This window comes from Meles meles, chromosome 7 (assembly GCF_922984935.1).
Source record: "Meles meles chromosome 7, mMelMel3.1 paternal haplotype, whole genome shotgun sequence".
Taxonomy (NCBI): domain Eukaryota; kingdom Metazoa; phylum Chordata; class Mammalia; order Carnivora; family Mustelidae; genus Meles; species Meles meles.
In genome coordinates, this window is record NC_060072.1 from 24255923 (window position 1) to 24275826 (window position 19904).

The window sequence follows — 19904 nt, forward strand, 5'->3', positions numbered from 1 at the left end:
AATCACTACATTCTACTCATGAAACAAACACTACTACAGATTAACTGACTTGAATTTAAATTAAAAAAAATATTTCTGCTGCATACTGAAATACACAATGGTTGTCTTAAGGAAAAGCACTTCTGTGCTTATGTTGTCATCATACACCAGTTGTCTCAACTGCTTATTCTCTAAACTGATAGAGAGCATGTGCACACACACGCACACACACACACACATCACTGCTATTAGCATAAATGATTTATCTCCATTTTCACCTGTAAGTTGTGTAATAATTTGGGAGTTGAGGATGTGTTCCCCTAGTTCTCCCCCTGTGGACAGCTGTGTCTCAGAGGAATAGAAGAAATCAACATAGTAGTAGAGGAATAGCATCCCAGTTTTTAGTTAGTATTGACCCCATGTCCCTGAACCAGGGGCAAGGCAGTAAGGAAAGAATAAATCAGATTTTTTTTTAGGCTGGAAGTTTTTCTCTTTCAAGTGGCAGAGCATATATTAAAGGTCAGTTGTGATCATTAGTTCTGCTCTACAGATCTCTTTTTATATTCTGACAATAGGTTCACCAACATTAGCTTTTAGCTTGACATATTTATGTTTTTCTATATACCAAGTGTATGTAGTTGTGAGAGGCTGCATCCAGGACCATTAATCTTAAATGTTACTTTTAATTCAAAGTGTCTTGTAGAATTTAACAATTTTTATCCTAGCTGAATTTTTTACCAAAGCCCCAAGAAAATCAAGACAAAAAGGTAAGTATATTTTAATACAAGTATGGCCAAACTAGGCAGTGAATAAATGTTTTTTGCACTGAACCTAAATATGTTCCTATATTGACAGTACCATCATTTCAGGGTCTCTATTCCCACAAGACAATGGAAAGGAAACCTCAATAAATCTGACCAGCTGAATAACTCAGTTCCCTTATTGTCCTACAGATATCATACAGTAGCTCTCTGGCACACAGACATGACTAGTCTATTCTGTCATCATGCTTCTCTGATTATCAATACTCTGTTGGGAAAATGTGCTTTCTTTCCACTCTGAAGCCCATGTCTCTGATCTATTTAACACCTGCACTACAGTATACTTCTTCTAGAAGAAAATCTTCCTAATTAACTTACATGCTCATCCTGCCTGTGTCTAGCTTCACTTTAATCTGCCTCCATTAATATGGTCCTCTTAAAAGACGCATTTATGTAATTTCAAGGTGTATGTCTGCTCTGATTGTCAATGACTAGAAGCTCATGGAAGGCAGGACTTGTTGTTGATGTGTTTCATGACTACTCCTTCCCTCAGGACATAAATATCTGGTACAGTAACAATGACTATCGATCACCGCCTCATGTATAGATCAATGCTAGTAAGGGTGAGATTACTGAGGAGGTTTTCTCCTGCATGCTAATTTATGCTAATGTAAGGAAAATCAAACAAGTTTTATTTGCTGCTGTTGCCCTTTAGCAGTTCCTTATAATATGAACCTCCTTGCCGTCTGGGTATTTGTAGCAGTCAGGAGGGAATTCAGTACCTCCTTCCAACCCAAATACCGAAATAAGGGAAACCATCAACATGAATTAATTATCAGTCTGCTAGGAAAATACTGGAGGGCAAAACTATTATCCTTAAGGCAAAGCAAAATGCAAAATAGATTGGACTTCAAAATTTGGTCATTTCAATTTAGTATTTTGGTAAAACAGTAAAGGAGTGCTTATGGTATAAAATAGAAACTGAAAATCAGAATATGCCATGAAAACCACCGAAGTAGGCAAAGAAAGCAGACACTGTAGCATTAAACAAAGCTAAGATGAAGACTACTTGCTCACCTGGATCAACTCAGATCATTTGGATAGGGGATGCTGTTCCTCACAGCATGTGCCCCTGGGTGACAACATTAGTAGATCACTGGAACACCTTTTCCTTTCTTTCCACGCAGTGACTCAGAATTCCTCTTAGGTTGCTACCAGCCATAGACTGAACTTGTCATGTATGGTAGTCTGGATTATCGTTCAGCAAACATTCTTGCCCCTCTCCTCCTCTATGGATAGAGTAGATTTCTGTTCCTCACTGATGTTGGACTTGGCCATCTCTTTGGTTATGATCAATGGGATGTGGTGTGGAGAGAGCCCTTGAGTGTGCTTCCATGGTCTAGCTTGGCCCTTTTGCTCTGGTGTACATCATGAGAAGAGCATGCCCCAAACAGCACTGCCTCTTCAGTTGGGGCTTCGTAATAAATGTACATGGACTACACCCGAACTCAACTGACAAACTGAAGCCGAATACATGAAACAAGTCAAAGGACGAATTCTTGTTGTAAGCTACTAAGTTTTAGGGCTGTTTGATATATGGCATAATTTTGGTAATAACTGATTAATATGGCATTTTAGATGTAATTGATGAAGTAAAATCCCACCGGGCATCAAAGCAAAAAAATAAGAAAACGACAGCTTGGCATAAAAAGTCCATCTAATGGTTTAACCTCTGGCAATCCATTTTTAGGCTGGAAAGGAAGAAAGCCAAAGAAGGGGATGGTTTCAGACACTAACCCTTTGGCTAAAGTTGACTTAACACTTCAGCAGAGTCAAGCTGCTGTCTATAGGTCTGTTCTCAGAGGCTTTAGGAAGACCACCCTCACTCCCACCAGGTTCAAGGACGACTCTTCATTCCCTTTGGCTCAATGCTTCACCTAGTGCCAAGGAAAATTAATTATGCTTGTTACTGAAATGTCAGTCTGGAAGCAAGACTCTAGCACCTTACTTCTTAAAACCCACCCAAGTGTTCAATACATAAGAGTACTCAATAAATATTTTTCAAATGAATGAAGAGACAAACACATAAATGAATGTTAAATATGTTACTGCTCATCTGACGTAGAGGTTTAGATTCTATTTTACTAACAAAGGAATTCTAAATGAGAAAAAGTAAATAGCAGTGAGGTCAAATTTAAATTCTAACCTCTCATTCATTAATTCACTTAACAAATAAGAATGCTTGTATTGTGCAAGTAATGTGTGATTTTCTGTAGTTAGGGCAGCAAAGAAAATAAAGGCCCTTCCCTCATGAAGCTGATGATAGTTTAATGAGAGAAGGAGCTCAAATATGTACACCTGTGCCCACAGCCATGCATTTAAAACATTTAAAACATACTTTATGTTTTTTATTTTGTATTTATTATGTATTTATTTTTTTATGTGCACACATTTAAAACATAAGAAAAAGCACAGAGAACACATGAGAGTACAAGAGCAAGGACCCACAAGTAAATATTTTCCAAAGGCCTCATTTGACATGTGTGAACTGAAAAAGCAGCAGACAGAAGGGAACACCATTTGTCACTGAGCCCTGCATCTGAAATACTGGAGCTGACTGAATAACGAGTACCTACATACAATGAAATGACACCCCTTTGTTTTGGAAGCTAGGCCCTAAGAACCTTAACCTCTCCCTGAGGTTCCTCACACCATTATCCTCTCTAAGCTAAAACCCAACAAATCACCACAATTAAAACTTTGCAACCTGATTAAACATTAAATATATCAGGTTTTTATAAAATGCCTAGACATTTCAAACATACCAAGCAAATAATCTGTGTATGAAGACAGAAGATCCACGGTGGCAAATTCTGGGATGTTTGATAAGGCCCCTTGGCTAACTTTATCAGTTCTAGCATTCTTCTTTCCAATAAGTAGATTCATTTCTAACACAGCTTCACTGACCTAAAATTAATGCATAATTAGAATCCATAAATGTAAGCTTTCTGATTCACAGATTATCCATTAGGTAAATAATCTGAAAAAGTAAATTCATAAAACAATATTTAATATACATTGGAAGAAAAAATAATCTGGAAAACAACACATGATCCCCAACATGTAGTATATATCATTGTCAAAAATATCATTACTGTTGACAATTTAATTAATGTATGAGCCACTTTAAATAGGCTCTCTCCCCTAGCTACGACAGATATTTGCCAAAACGTCAAAATGTGCACATATGTATTTGCCAATACGTTCATTAAAGGAAAGCTGAAACAAACAAAGCCAGGCCTGGCTAATAAAGATTAAAAACATTATGTATATAAGGAGCATTTCTAATCTTCCTAAGAAACATCATCAGCATAAATCCAAAAGAATGTGAATTTTCCTTTCTCTCATAGAGATACATTGTGCTGCCCTAACAGCTGGCAGGTAGAGGATAGAGTTTGGACAGTAAAGAGAAAGATCAAATAAAAATCACACCAACCTGGGCAGCAGCTCTTATCACAATCCAGGCCAGTGAACTATATATTTCAAATGTATTCACCACTGGTTCTTCAATAGAACTATGCCTTCTGGTAGAAGCCTAAAAAATATAGCACATGTACTATGATAAAGATAAATATATCATGAAGTTTCATGATAAATTTTCTTATCCTCTGAAGACGAAATTTTAGTGGAACACTATGTAGCCATTAAGAATAATAATATTAGGGGAGGAGTCAAGATGGCGGAGAAGTAGCAGGCTGAGACTACATCAGGTAGCAGGAGATCAGCTAGATAGCTTATTTAAACATTGCAAACACCTACAAATCCAATGGGAGATCGAAGAGAAGAAGAACAGCAATTCTAGAAACAGAAAATCAACCACTTTCTGAAAGGTAGGACTGGCGGAGAAGTGAATCCAAAGTGACAGGAAGATAGACTGCGGTGGGAGGGGCCGGCTCCCGGCAAGCAGCGGAACAATGGAGCATAAATCAGGACTTTTAAAAGTCTGTTCCACTGAGGGTGCTCAGCCTGGGTGGCTCAGTGGGTTAAGCCTCTGCCTTCAGCTCTGGTCATGATCTCAGGGTCCTGGGATCAAGCCCCACATGGGGCTCTCTGTTCAGCAGGGAGCCTCCATTCTCCTGTCTCTCTACTTGCTTCTCTGCCTACTTGTGATCTCTCTCACTCTGTCAAATAAATAAGTAAAATCTTTAAAAAAAAAAAAAAAAGTCTGTTCCACTGAGGGACATAGCATCAGAAGCTAAACCAGGGTGAAGCCCATGCAGGGTCAGCATGGCCCCAGGTCCCACAGGGTCACAGAAGGATCGGGGGTGTCGGAGTGTCACAGAGCTTGCAGGTATTAGAACGGGGAAGCTAGCTACAGAGACAGAGCCAAGGAGTGAGCTCTCAGCTTGGGGTTACCTTGAACTGGTCACAGGCTGGGTGAGCTCAGAGCGTGGCCAGAGGCCAGGGAGACGGGAGTGTTTGGGCGCTCTTCTCTGAGGATGCACTGAGGAGTGGGGCACCAAGCTCTCGGCTCCTCTGGGCGACTGGGAGGTCGCCATTTTCATTCCTGTCCTCTGGAACTCTATGGAAAGCGTTCAGGGAACAAAAGCTCCCGAAAGAGAACCCGAGTGGATTAAATAGCCCAGCCCCTAGTAAGGGCAGTGCAATTCTGCCTCGGGCAAAGACACTTGAGAATCACTACAACAGGCCCCTCCCCCAGAAGATCAATAAGAAATCCAGCCAGGACCAAGTTCACCTACCAAGGAGAGCAGGTTCAATACCAAGGACAGCAGCAGAATTCCAGAGGAGGAGAAAGCAAAGCACAGAAGTCATGGCTTTCTCCCCATGATTCTTTAGTCTTGCGGTTAATTTTTTTTTCTTTTTTCTTCTTCTGCTAAATTTTTTTTAACTTTTGCCCTTTTATTTTTAATGTTTTTTAACTAGTTTATCTAATATATATATTTTTCTTTATTTGTTTTCTTTTTTTAATTTTTTCTTTTTTTTCCTGAACCTCTTTTTAATCCCCTTTCTCCCCCCCACGATTTGGGGTCTCTTCTGATTTGGTTAAAGCGCATTTTCCTGGGGTCTTTGCCATCCTTTTAGTATTTTACTTGCTCCTGCTTATACTCTTATCTGGACAAAATGACAAGGCGGAAAAATTCACCACAAAAAAGAGAACAAGAGGCAGAACCGAAGGCTAGGGACCTAATCAATACAGACATTGGTAATATGTCAGATCTAGAGTTCAGAATGACGATTCTCAAGGTTCTAGCTGGGCTCGAAAAAGGCATGGAAGATATTAGAGAAACCCTCTTTGGAGATATAAAAGCCCTTTCTGGAGAAATTAAAGAACTAAAATCTAACCAAGTTGAAATCAAAAAAGCTATTAATGAGGTGCAATCAAAAATGGAGGCTCTCACTGCTAGGATAAATGAGGCAGAAGAAAGAATTAGTGATATAGAAGACCAAATGACAGAGAATAAAGAAGCTGAGCAAAAGAGGGACAAACAGCTACTGGATCATGAGGGGAGAATTCAAGAGATAAGTGACACCATAAGATGAAACAACATTAGAATAATTGGGATTCCAGAAGAAACAGAAAGGGGGGGGGAGCAGAAGGTGTACTGGAGAGAATTATTGGAGGGAATTTGCCTAATATGGCAAAGGGAACAAGCATCAAAATCCAGGAGGTGCAGAGAACACCCCCCTCAAAATCAATAAGAATAGGTCCACACCCCGTCACCTAATAGTAAAATTTACAAGTCTTAGTGACAAAAAGAAAATCCTGAAAGCAGCCTGGGAAAAGAAGTCTGTAACATACAATGGTATAAATATTAGATTGGCAGCAGACTTATCCACAGAGACCTGGCAGGCCAGAAAGAGCTGGCATGATATATTCAGAGCACTAAATGAGAAAAACATGCAGCCAAGAATACTATATCCAGCTAGGCTATCACTGAAAATAGAAGGAGAGAAAAAAAGCTTCCAGGACAAACAAAAACTGAAAGAATTTGCAAACACCAAACCAGCTCTACAGGAAATATTGAAAGGGGTCCTCTAAGCAAAGAGAGCCTAAAAGTAGTAGATCAGAAAGGAACAGAGACAATATACAGTAACAGTCACCTTCCAGGCAATACAATGGCACTAAATTCATATCTCTCAATAGTTACCCTAAATGTTAATGGGCTAAATGCCCCAATCAAAATGGATAAAAAAACAAAACCCATCAATATGCTGCCTACAGGAAACTCATTTTAGACCCGAAGACACCTCCAGATTTAAAGTGAGGGGGTGGAAAACAATTTACCATGCTAAAGGGCATCAGAAGAAAGTTGGGGTGGCAATCCTTATATCAGACCAATTAGATTTTAATCCAAGACCATAGTAAGAGATGAGGAAGGACACTCATACTCATAGGGTCTGTTCAACAAGAAGATCTAACAATTTTAAATATCTATGCCCCCAACATGGGAGCAGCCAACTATACAAACCAATTAATAACAAAATCAAAGAAACACATTGACCATAATAGAATAATAGTAGGGGACTTTCACACTCCCTTCACTGAAATGGACAGATCATCCAAACAAAAGATCAACAAGGAAATAAAGGCCTTAAATGACACACTGGACCAGATAGACATCACAAGATATATTCAGAACATTTCATCCCAAAGCAACAGAATACACATTCTTCTCAAGTGCGTATGGAACATTCTCCAGACTAGATAACATCCTGGGTCCTAAATCAGGTCTCAACCGGTATCAAAAGATTAGGATCATTCCCTGCATATCTTCAGACCACAATGCTCTGAAGCTAGAACTCAATCACAAGAGGAAATTTGGAAAGAACCCAAATACATGGAGACTAAACAGCATCCTTCTAAAGAATGAATGGGTCAACCAGGAATTAAAGAATTGAAAAAATTCATGGAAACAAATGATAATGAAAACACAATAGTCCAAAATCTGTGGGTCACAGCAAAGGCAGTCCTGAGAGGAAAATATATAGCGGTACAAGCCTTTCTCAAGAAACAAGAAAGCTCTCAAGTCCACAACCTAACCCTACACCTAAAGGAGCTGGTTCCTAAAGGAAGAAGAAAGAAACCCTAAAGCCAGCGGGAGAAGAGAAAGCATAAAGATCAGAGCAGAAATCAATGAAATAGAAACCAAAAAACAATAGAACAAATCAACAAAATTAGGAGCTGGTTCCTTGAAAGAATTAATAAGATTGATAAACCCCTGGACAGACTTATCAAAAAGAAAAGAGAAAGGACCCAAATAAATAAAATCATGAATGAAAGAGGAGAGATCACAACTAACACCAAAGAATAGAGACAATTATAAGAACATACTATGAACAACTCTATGCCAACAAATTTGACAATCTGGGAGAAATGGTTGCATTCCTAGAGACATATAAACTACCACAACTGAACCAGGAAGAAATAGAAAACCTGAAGAGACCCATAACCAGTAACGAGATTGAAACAGTCATCAAAAATCTCCAAACAAACAAAAGCCCAGGGCCAGACGGCTTCCCAGGGGAATTCTACCAAACATTTAAAGAAGAACTAATTCCTATTCTCCTGAAACTATTCCCAAAAATAGAAACGGAAGGAAAACTTCCAAACTCATTTTCTGAGGACAGCATCACCTTGATTCCAAAACCAGACAAGGATCCCATCAAAAAAAGAGAACTATAGACCCATATCCTTGATGAACACAGATGCAAAAATTCTCACCCAAATACTAGCCAATAGGATTCAACAGTACATTAAAAGGATTATTCACCACGACCAAATGGAATTTATTCCAGGGCTGCAAGTTTGGTTCAACATCTGCAAGTCAATCAACGTGATACAACACATTAATAAAAGAAAGAACAAGAGCCATATGATACTCTCAATAAATGCTGAAAAAGCATTTGACAAAGTACAGCATCTCTTCCTGATCAAAACTCTTCAAAGTGTAGGGATAGAGGGCACAAGGTTATGGGCAAAAGATCTAAATAAATATTTCCCCAAAGAAGATACAGAAATGATCAGTAAGCACATGAAAAGATCTCAGTATCATTGGACAACAGGGAAGTGCACACCATAGCTACAATGAGATACATTTTATAACAACTAGGATGGCAACAATCAATGATAGAGATAATAACAAGTGATGGCCAGGCTGTGGAGAAACTGGAACTCTTATTCACTGCTCAAAGGAATACAAAATGGTACAGGCACATTGGAAAACAATCTGACAGATCATCAAAAGGTTAAACATAGAGTTAGCATATGATACAGCAATCTAATTCTTAGATATACACCCAAGAGAACTGAAAACATATACTTTAAAACTTGTATATAAATGTTCAAAGCAGTATTAATCAAAATATCCAGAAAGTGGAAGCAATTCATATATCCATCCATAAACTGCTGAATGGTAAAAAAATAAATAAATAAAAAATACTGTATATCTGAAAAAAAGACTATTCAGCAATAAAAAGGAACATCTGTTACATGTTACAACATACGTGAACCTCAAGAACATAACACTAAGTGAAGAGGCAGGCACAGAAGACTACATATTGTATGATTCCATTTATATGAAATTCCATTATAGAAATACCCAGAAAAGGCCAATCTATGGAGGTAAAAAAACAAATTAGTGGTTGCTTGGGGCTAGAGATAGAAATGGAAATGACTGCGAATGGGCACTAGGGATCTTCTTGGAATATGGGAGTGTTCTAAAACTGGATGGTGATGCTAGCTCCACAGCTCTGTAAGCTACCAAACATCTGTGAACTGCACTCTTAAAACAGGTTAATTTCATGCATGTAAACTGTACCTCAATAAATCTATTTTTAATATGTGTGCTTGCTAATCTCTTTCTTTGAACTATTTTTGAACTATTTTTGCTTAACTGCTTAACTTAACCTGCTTAACTACTTGGAAAACGTCTAGTCATTCCTCAAAATTCATCTCGTTTGTGAAGCTTTCTCCAGTATTCCCCCAAAGCAGAATTAGTTCCCACTTTGTTCCACTTCTCTACTTTGACATATCTTGATTATAGTCCTCATTAGATTTTGATATAATTATTTCTCTGCCTTGCTCATCTGTGCTTCTTAGGGAAAGAGAGTAACATGCCTGGCATACATTAGGCACTCGATAAGGATTTGGTTAATGAATGAATACATGTTCACGAAATAGTCAATTCCATTTAACTGAAAAAATAATTATTGAACGCCTACTATGTACAAAAGACTCTAGAAAGATAAAATGTGAATGTTTAGCCAAAGTCACATATTGATAGAAAACGGTACACCTCTTTTTTGAGTACTTATTATGTGCCATGCCCATTATCTCGTTTAATTCTCCTACTCGAAGAGGTCAATATCCTCATCTCCACCTCACAGATGAGGAAACTAGGCTTAGAAAGACCCCAATTACCCTGCTGGTATGTCGTGAAGCTAGGATTCAAACCCAAACCAGTGCTCTGGCCACTTTGCTCTGTGGACTCTCCATAAAAGTGAAGCAATAGTGGTTTTTTTTAAGGGTTTATAAAGCATGCCTTTTTTTTTTTAAGATTTTATTTATTTATTTGACAGAGAGAGAGATCACAAGTAGGCAGAGAGGCAGGCAGAGAGAGAGGAGGAAGCAGGCTCCCTGCGGAGCAGAGAGCCCGATGCGGGGCTCGACCCCAGGACCCTGAGATCATGACCCGAGCCGAAGGCAGCGGCCTAATCCACTGAGCCACCCAGGCGCCCCAAAGCATGCCTTTATTAGGACAAACTTCTAATGTGATAATTTCAATGGTTGAATGTGTCTGGATAAATTCTTATTTGTCTTTGGCTGTTCTCTGTGTTTCTATTAATTGTATGACTTGCTAAAATATTTGTATTACATCATACAAAAAATAATGTGATATTGTATGGAATTATGCTATTTTTTCATTCAAATTCTACCTTATTCAAGCTCTAAAGTATGAATACTTCTCTAATAAAGTCCAAAAAGGTGATATGTTATTATCCTAGCATCCTATCAATTTGCATTGCTACTTGCCATAGAAACAAAGATTTTCATTTCCTCTTACTAGAAATAAACATGTTTATCACACCATAAAAAGTAACTTTTCTATGTAATCATTTTGATAAAAAATAAAATAAAATAATAGCTGCTATATCTACCTAAGTGTCTATCATGTGAATAATTCAACTAACTAAAAGCCTGTTAGCTTAAAGGTTTAAATCACATCTATGCTGTCTCAAAAATTAGAAATTTGATACCAAAACTTTTTGAAAAAATCTCTTGCTGGGTCAAAGGATTACTTAATTGCAATGAATTATAAAAAGCCTACTGAAATTTAAAAAGTAAAAACTACAATTTACTGGGCTCATCTATCTCCAATGCACCCACATCCTGCCCACAGGATCTCCCTCAGTCTAGATCCCTGGAATTCAAGTGTGGCCCCCAGACCAGCAGTAGCAGTATTAACCTGGAGTTCCTTAGAAATATCAAACCTGAGGACCTCAATCTCAACATACCAAATTGGATTCTGTATTTTCACAGGATCCCCAGAGGTGCTTCTGCCCCTGAGTTTGGAAGGACTGCTCTAGATAGATGCATGATGCCAATGACATGCCTCTGCAACTCTCCTCATCCAACAAATCCCACCTTGAATCTTGTGTTTCCCAACAGAGTCATTCACAGTCCCACCGACTTATGTTCTTTCCTAATCTCCAATTTCACCACCTAAATCATCCCCCCTTCCTTCTCTCCCCTCCCTTCCTCCCTCCTTCCCACCTTTCTTCCTCTTGCTTCTTCCTTTACTGGTTTATTGTCTGTCTCCCTCTACTAAAAGATAAGCCCCGTGAGAACAAGGACTAAGTTTGTCTTAATCACTGCTTCATAACCTTCCAGAATATTGTCTGGGTCATAGTAGATATTCAGTAGGTATGTGATGAATAAATGAATGAGTCTTTCAAAAGGTGATCTGTTTGTACATCATATCCTTGATGAAAATCTTCTTTGTCCATCTGCTTAACCAATATATCATTTCTTGTAATTTCCTGATTTATATGAATAACTTAGAGTATTTACACATACCTACATTTCAGGTATAACATTTTAACAGGTAAAAATGTCCACATAGACTCTATTTCCAGAGCCTTATATAAAGTATCCAAAGAAGTATTTAAACATGAGTGTGACTATAAAGTAGCGAATTAATTTCTCCAAGTCATACAGGAAAATCAATCTCATTAGTTCTAGCACAGAGTTACCAAAATAGCAAGTTCAAAGACAATTAACTTAAGATTTATAATAAAATAGTTTATTACCATAAGTGTTAACGGTGATGTTGAAAGTTTGGCTTTCGGCTTCCTCATATGTAAAAATAATAGGGCCATTTCTAAGTAGGAGTCTCTTATCAACCTAAAATGATATAACATTGTACTTATTAAATAGTTTCACCATTCATAATCATTTTGCATCATTTTCCACAATTTCTGAGCTAATGAAAGGTAAAAATAGATAAAACCAGTACCTGTCCCCCAGACTCACACCTTCTTTTCATAGCACTGTTGACATAGACACCAATACCATCCTCCCTACTGAAACTGAAAGCTATTGAAGAGACATTCAACCTCGTCCTGTGCTGACAACATTCTCTGAAGCCCAGCATCAAGACCATTCTAGAATAGTCCAGCACACAAAGCACTAAAGAAGTGAAAACCAGGTCTTAAGGAAATGCCTTGCAAACCAGACCTCTCTTTCTATCCTCCTACACTAAAGTGGAAAGAGACACACAGAGTCAGGCAGAAAGCAGTGATTTGGTATGGATTAGGTCTGTGTACTCAGTATCCAACCTGTCAGTTGGGGCCATTTTAATCAGCACAGTTGTAATAATACTGGCGTATACCCATTCTTAAGATGATTTTTATATAGAATTAAGTTGGCCAGCCCTGGTCCTGCTGACAGAGTGAAGATCCACATAAATCCTTTCTAGATACAATTTCACATCCATGGGAGGCTGCTAGAATCCTGGGACAGACAGGTTTCGGTGTGAGTAAAGACTAGAAGTAAATTCACAGTCTAGTATGCACTGTGATAACTGCCATCATCAACCATCACTGTAAAAACAAGCCTTGGTCAGAGCCAAGGTCAATGATCATGAAAAGGAAGTCAGTAAACCTGCTGGACAATGAACCCCAGTGAATGAGCTCTGTGGTGGGAAGGGGTCTCCTAGTCATCCCAGCCTTGAATGTTCAATGTAGTACGAAAACATAGGGCTTAAATCAAAACACATATAGTTATAATAATGGAAAGATTTTCTTTTTACCCTGAGTTTTGATCATTTCTCAAGCTCAGCTGTATAGCTTCAAATAAACTCCCAAGTTGTGAACTTGGAGATTTCTCTTCCATCAATATTTGACGTTCTATTTTGCCTGAAAGAATAAAAATATATATATAAATGGTTTTTCCTTTTTTTATCATTTAGAACTTCAGGATAAATATTTCATGCTGGAACTTTAGAAAATTGGATGTGCTGTCCTTTTTGCCCATCTGTCTGTTGTTTTTGCGGTAAGGTCAGCTAATAGTGAAAGATCCTTTGCTTCCTTCCCCAGGAGTCTCCAGCCTCACTCTGCCTTTAGTGAGAAACACTGAGTCAAAGCCTCCTTTGGCTTTCTAGACACAAATGTTCTTACCATCTTATTTTTCTACTTCCTTCCTTTGTGCTTTCCTTTCCTCTATAGGGCTCATTCCGTTTGTCTACATCTATGTCCTCTTTCCTCTGTCTAGTATTGCAGATATCACACAACTCTGTTAAAATAAAGCCTAAAAAGTCAACAAACACTTGAAAACAATCACAAATGATGCAAATGCTTTAGGGCTCACACAGCTCTCAGACCTAACGGTGAGCCACAGCCTTCACTGGAATGGCACTTCTGTAGCCAGAAGGGCAAGAAAGGGAAATCTTTATCAATATGAAAAGGATTCGCAGATTTCATGCAGCATGTGAAGGGCTGCACATAGGGCACAGAGCCTCCCGGTGTTAAGTTCACATCTGGCTACTATCATTTAGAAGCTGCTGACCTAGAGAAAGTTACTCAGCCAGACTGTATCTCATTTTCCTCAGCTGTCAACCAGGATTAGCCATGCCTATCCTGTAGAGCTATTGTAAGAATTAGCAATATGAGATGTTGAACATTGACAACTACAGTGCCTTTCATCTAATTGATGATCAACAAATGACAGCAATCATCATCATCATCACCATCACTCTTCTCATGGCTAAAACAGCCACAATAAAATTATATGACCATATTATACAAATATGTATTGTACGTAACTTATAAATATAGGTGTGCTATAGCTATTTAATTTAAATGGGTATGTATCTTTTATAGAAATTAACTAAAATGCCTACCTAAGGAATGAAATTATGCATAAAAGATGCCTTCCCACATTATTTACATTATTTGTAGCTAAATGGCTGACGAGGACATTTTTGAGTCAAATATGAAATTTTGCATGAGGGCCAATTATAATTATAGAAGAAATTAAGAAGCAGTACTTTTTTCCCCCTTTCTTGATATAAACTTAAAATAAGCAGTGTTCTCTTTATCCCTAACTGAGTCCGGCAGGGGTATCAATGCCTTTGCATCACTAAGCCCTGTGTAAAACCTGTATTTTTTTACAGTCACTGACCAGGTTTTCAAGAAACCTATCATTAATAGGAAAAAAAATCTATAAACTTTATCATAGTTCTGATCCCAAGTACATCTTACCTTTCTGAAAAAGAATTTCAGCTTCCACCTCATGTTCTTCTGTTGCTGATACCTGACAGAGCTTCAGTGCTGTTTCAAAAAGATGAAGGGCAGGGAACCACTTTGAGGGATCCTTCTTTTTACTGGTATAATATACTTGTTTGGCCACTGTATGTCCTATAAGGAATAGGTTGTTCATAAAAAGCCTCCAAGTTACTCAGACTTTTCTCACCATCAGTTCTATTAAGAACTCTGCTATTTACTTTTTAGCATCTAAGAAATATTTTCTTAAAATTCAGTACCCAAATATTTCAATGCACTACAACAGTAGCCCTTTGCAACTTTATCTTTGATAAATTTTGACATTTTCTCATTTTTAAAATGAAGGATAATTTCTCAAGTCTCTTGCAGTTCTTAAAATTTCATTATGTTCTACAAAACAACTGTGTTCCTAAGATGAGGTTGTTATCAGGGAAACATCTGGAAGTTTTATGAAGTTTTATATTGTTCCCAATAAAAATTTGCATATATTAATAGGCAGTAATTTTGTTTCTTTTCAGCTCTATTAGTGGGTGCTCGCTATGCATATTTTGTCACTGCAACTAGATGGCAAAAGCCATGTGGATAAGGGCTTCTTGTGTGGTCCCATCATCACTTAACGTAATGAAGGACTGCTGTATTGTTGAAGAGGCATTAGATTTAATCTGTGTACCCTCACAGACAGACGGACAGATAGCTATTTAGCATATATTTTCTGAGTGCCGGATAATATGGAGGCATTGGAAAAAAATGGAAAATGGACCAGAAATCTTTCTCCAGAGTCCGTGTTCTTCATCCCAACAGTGACCAATTGTGAGTAGATCCCAGGCAAGGATATGCTAACATCATCCATTCAATACAACTTCATACTTCAACACAGCTCCCATTTTTATGTGTCTCACTTCTTGTTTCAAATTATACTACAGCTTTTTATTAATATAAAACAATAATATCAAGTATCTTCATGTAATTTAAGCAGGCATATATATATAGGTACTATATATGGAAAAATATACTCTATATAATAAAGTATTAATATATACCAAAAGTACTTCTAGATTTGTCTTCTAGATTTTTGTGAAAATTAGGAAGAGACCTGTTACAGAAATTACCAACAGTTTTCTTTCTCTGTTTCCTTAGCTTGACAACAGGCTCTCTGAGGGCAGAGATGGCTCCCTCCTATATCCCCACTCCTGAGCATCATCCTTGCAGCTTTTTTCACACCTATTATACAATCAATCAGTAATCCATGTTTTCATTATGGGAAAGCTCAAGGTTTTGTCATTAAGGGGGAAAATGATCTCAAATAACCATGATGTTTATTTTTGGTTTTATAAAAACAATTTCAAAATGATTTTTTTTCTGTCTGAGGCTTTCACAAAGAAAAAAACAATTATTTAAGTGGCTCTATTCTTGGAATGCAATGTATAGGCTCACTATAAAGGAAAACTGTCGAGAAAGCATCAAATCAGATGATTTTATGCTTCATAATATTGAAGTGCTCCTGTTTCCAATAAACATCAACTCTGTGAAAAAGAAGTTGTGAAACTGATGTTGTTTTGACAGAAAATCTGCTTTTGGTTTTGTTTTTTAAGTCTGTATTTAATATAATATAACAGAAAGCAAGCTGTTCTGCCTCAAGTGAGTCTAAAAAACGGTGGCACTATTGTCACTGAGTGGTGACACATCTTCAAGATTAGGGAGTCATGAAAGCAGAGAATACATTTGATTTAACACAATCTGTACAACTGAACACAATCTGTACTTTAAGCTTTTGTGGCAATTGAATATACTGATAATATAACAAATCGTGAACTAGAAATGCACAAAAATAGCTCTCCGGCGATCAGATTGCTGGAAGGAATTCTAGAGGTCAGCTAGGCCACTCGAATTTCAACAATGTAGAGGTGATACGATTTACCCAAAATAGCAAAATTCCTATCTGATGATGATGACGAAAAATCTTGTAATAATAATGATCAATAATAATGAGGGGGATGTGCAGCAGAAAGGACATTAGGGAGAAGATTCTGGACAGACGATGGTTTGACCACACCTCTGTTGCCCTCTCTTTTCTGTTCTGGTCCAATCAGCCTCTCCTGAGCTGAGCAGCCCCTGGTACAGGAGGCAAATGGGCCCCAGGAGGTGAAGGGCAATGTTTTAAAATGCAGGGTTTTTTTTAATGTTCAGGTGTGATGAGGTCAACAGGCCCAGTGACAGCCACCACTGAAAAGACTGTTACACTTCCCAGAGGATGGGGCATACTACACCACATAGAAAAGCATAAAAGTCAGTCAGGAGGTGGAGGGAACAAGGGGAAAATGTGGATAAGAACCTTTATTCTGAATTTTGTAGGAGGGGATGATTAGGTTAGGGTAAGCAGGCCAAACAGGTTTAGGATTAATGAGTTTGAATAATTTCAGTGGGCTCTGCTAGGAGTCTGATACCTGTCCCTAGGGTGATTAGGGCAGAAAAATAGTGGCCCAGCATGTCAGAGCCCAGCAAAGGACAATAAGGGAGTCCAATAAAGGTTCAGAGGATGGGTTCTGGAACAGTTTGCATGTAAAAGGCATGCTTAGAGGATAGATGTTTGCTAATTTCTAGGAACCCGTTAGCCTTGGGAAGTCCCTCCCTGATCAGCATAGCCCTAAATGTCAAAGCATCAGAAATACAGAAATGGAAGAGGCATGATTAATATAGGGTTAGAACACTGATATTATTATGCTACAAAGATTTTCTAATCTCTTGAGCTGGGCAAAACCTGCTGGGGAGGTAGAGGGAGGCAAGCCTTGGGTCAAAGACCAGAGATTGTGTCCTAGAGAAAGACTGAAACAATCTGTCAGCTCCTGAGAAGGACAGCACCAGTTGGCTCCACCTTGGTTCCCAAGAGCTGTATGCCTTCTGGTTTCCTGTTCCAACAACTCCCATGAGGTCCACTTGCAGTTGGCTCCAGGCTACCCTACAATCTAGTCTTCAGCCAGCAGCCTAATCTGAAACATATACCGTCCCAGCTCACCTCTTCCATGAGGTGTTTCCTAGTCCACTCTGTAGGCTGTATTGGTCTCCCACAGTTCTAGAATAGGTCACACTCATCGTAATCTCAGAACCTACCACTCAAGGCTCTCTCTGCCTCCACCATGCAGAACTAGTCACTTGCAATTTAAGGTTTAGGGTTAAATAGCACTTCCCCAGAGAGCTCTTCCCCAGTGATTCTATCTAAATAGGCCCCCCTCCCTTCATTATTCTTTATCAGCAGAATTCATCCACATCTTTCATAAAACTGACAATTTATAATTACAGTAAGCTTTCTATATCCTCACTGATTTTTCTGTCTGGTAGTTATCAAATAAATATTTTATCTTATACAATATTTATCTTATTAAATTTTATAAATGTTTATAAAATTCTAGAAATATTTCATAAATGTTAAAATATTTCATATCATATTTATAATATAATATGCCCTTCTTCATATGGTTTGTTTACTTGCTTATTTCTGTCTCCCACACTAAGATCAGGGACTATATCCATTTAATTTCCAGTAACTTCCTAGGACCCCACACAGAGTCTGGCACATGGTAAATAATCAAAAACTATTTGTTAAAATAAATGAAGCCTGGTATTCATAAATATTATCCCTCTGACAACCTGTCTGAAAATAAAAATTTTTCATCAGTGACTTGAGTGTAATATGTGTTTAAACGTTCTTACCAATTCTCATTTTGGTTTTGGCCAATAACATGACATGAGGAAGATAGATATTTTTCAAAGGCTGTAATGGACTTGCATAGTCAGTGTTTGATAAAGGAAATTCAATTGTTTCTCCAAAAGTCAGCATCTGTAAAAGGAATACTGTAGTTAGTAACTAGCTAATGTAGTTTGGAATAAGAAGACACAGAAATAAGTTTCTAGGTCTTGAGGACACAAAAGCATGCTCACCTGTTCAATAAGAATGTTGTGAGACTGAATCAACAAATGTAATTTTTCTGTTTTTAAAGAAGTTTCCTTGAATTTCTCAGCTTTTGTTAAGTCATCCAATAAAAGCATGCTTCTCACCAGGGTTAAATGAGATCGAGGAGAAATAAATTCACTTTCTTCAAGCAAATGTATTATTGCCTATTAAAATAAAATTATTCCTTTTGATAGTCCCATTTCCAATTCACTGAAACAAGAGCTGACCAAACTGTTGTGCATTCAGCACCTAAGGGAATTTAAAATTCTCTCCTTTTGCTCTAATCAGAATCATTAGGTAAGTATCAATGTGAAAGAGGTTTCTTTCCTACCTGAAGCTTGGTTATGATGTCTGTCTTTAGATGTTTTTCTTGTAGGCCAATGATTACAGCTTGCATCAAGAACTCAGCCTGCAGCTCCCTGTCGCCTGCACTTTTTGCCTCCTCACACACTTCATTGATGAGGCTGACGTAATCTATCATATCGTTTTCTAAAGTAAATAAATGCAGTTATCTAAAATACCATAGGAAAGCAAATTTACATATGCACAACACCCCCCAATATCCATCCGTCCCAGAAATATTGTATAATACAGAAGAACAGGAAGATATAAAGTTGGAAAACAGACTTTACATGAAACATGAAAAATAAATGTGTTGCAAATTGCAATTTGGGAGAAAGTACTTCAGGGTAACCCAGTGCTGCAAAAGTAATGATGCTATGTGAAAAAAAATTAATGTGGGGGCGCCTGGGTGGCTCAGTGGGTTAAAACCTCTGCCTTTCGCTCAGGTCATGATCCCAGGGTCCTGGGATCGAGCCCCGCATCGGGCTCCTTGGCGGGGATCCTGCTTCCTCCTCTCTCTCTCTCTGCCTGCCTCTCTACTTGTGATCTCTATCTGTCAAATAAATAAATAAGATATTAAAAAAAATTAATGTGGAAGATGGACAGAGATAGGTGGATAGGTAGATTTCCAAGTAGAGAATTATTAATCACTGTAAGAACTAACATGTGTATGTGCCAGGCTATCATCTAAAACTTTATAAATTTAACCCATTTAAGACTGATAATAACCCTAAGAAGTAGGTAAAATTATTTCCATATGTGCCACGGAGGAAATTGAGGCATAGGGGGATTAAGGGACTTGGCCAAGACCACACAGGGAGAAAGTGGTGGACCAAACATTTGAACCCAGATCAAGTACCTGGAGCCAAAGTCTGTGCTCAGGTACCCTACGCTATACTGCCTCCGTCAATGACAAGTACTGCATGTTAGCATTTTGAAATCTCCTTGCCTGCTCTCCATACATCAGAAACATATATGCCATACATCAGTGATTCAAGGGACTACAGACATGATTATTCTTGGTTAATGACATGAATTTTTTTATTCTGGAAACAGATCAAGCTATAAAA

The 19904-nt window shown here is 38.0% G+C and overlaps 1 protein-coding gene across 1 annotated transcript in view; it reads right to left on the reverse strand.

Annotated features, from left to right (window-relative positions):
- Positions 1-19904, reverse strand: part of CFAP54 (cilia and flagella associated protein 54) — a 309373-nt gene that overhangs the window by 60062 nt on the left and 229407 nt on the right. The window contains exons 54-61 of the mRNA XM_046012575.1: positions 18824-18981; positions 18480-18656; positions 18252-18378; positions 14523-14678; positions 13073-13178; positions 12072-12165; positions 4237-4335; positions 3566-3707 (exon numbers count right to left, since the gene is read on the reverse strand). Coding sequence (XP_045868531.1) covers positions 3566-3707; positions 4237-4335; positions 12072-12165; positions 13073-13178; positions 14523-14678; positions 18252-18378; positions 18480-18656; positions 18824-18981 — 1059 coding nt within the window. The remainder of the gene's footprint in view (positions 1-3565; positions 3708-4236; positions 4336-12071; positions 12166-13072; positions 13179-14522; positions 14679-18251; positions 18379-18479; positions 18657-18823; positions 18982-19904) is intronic.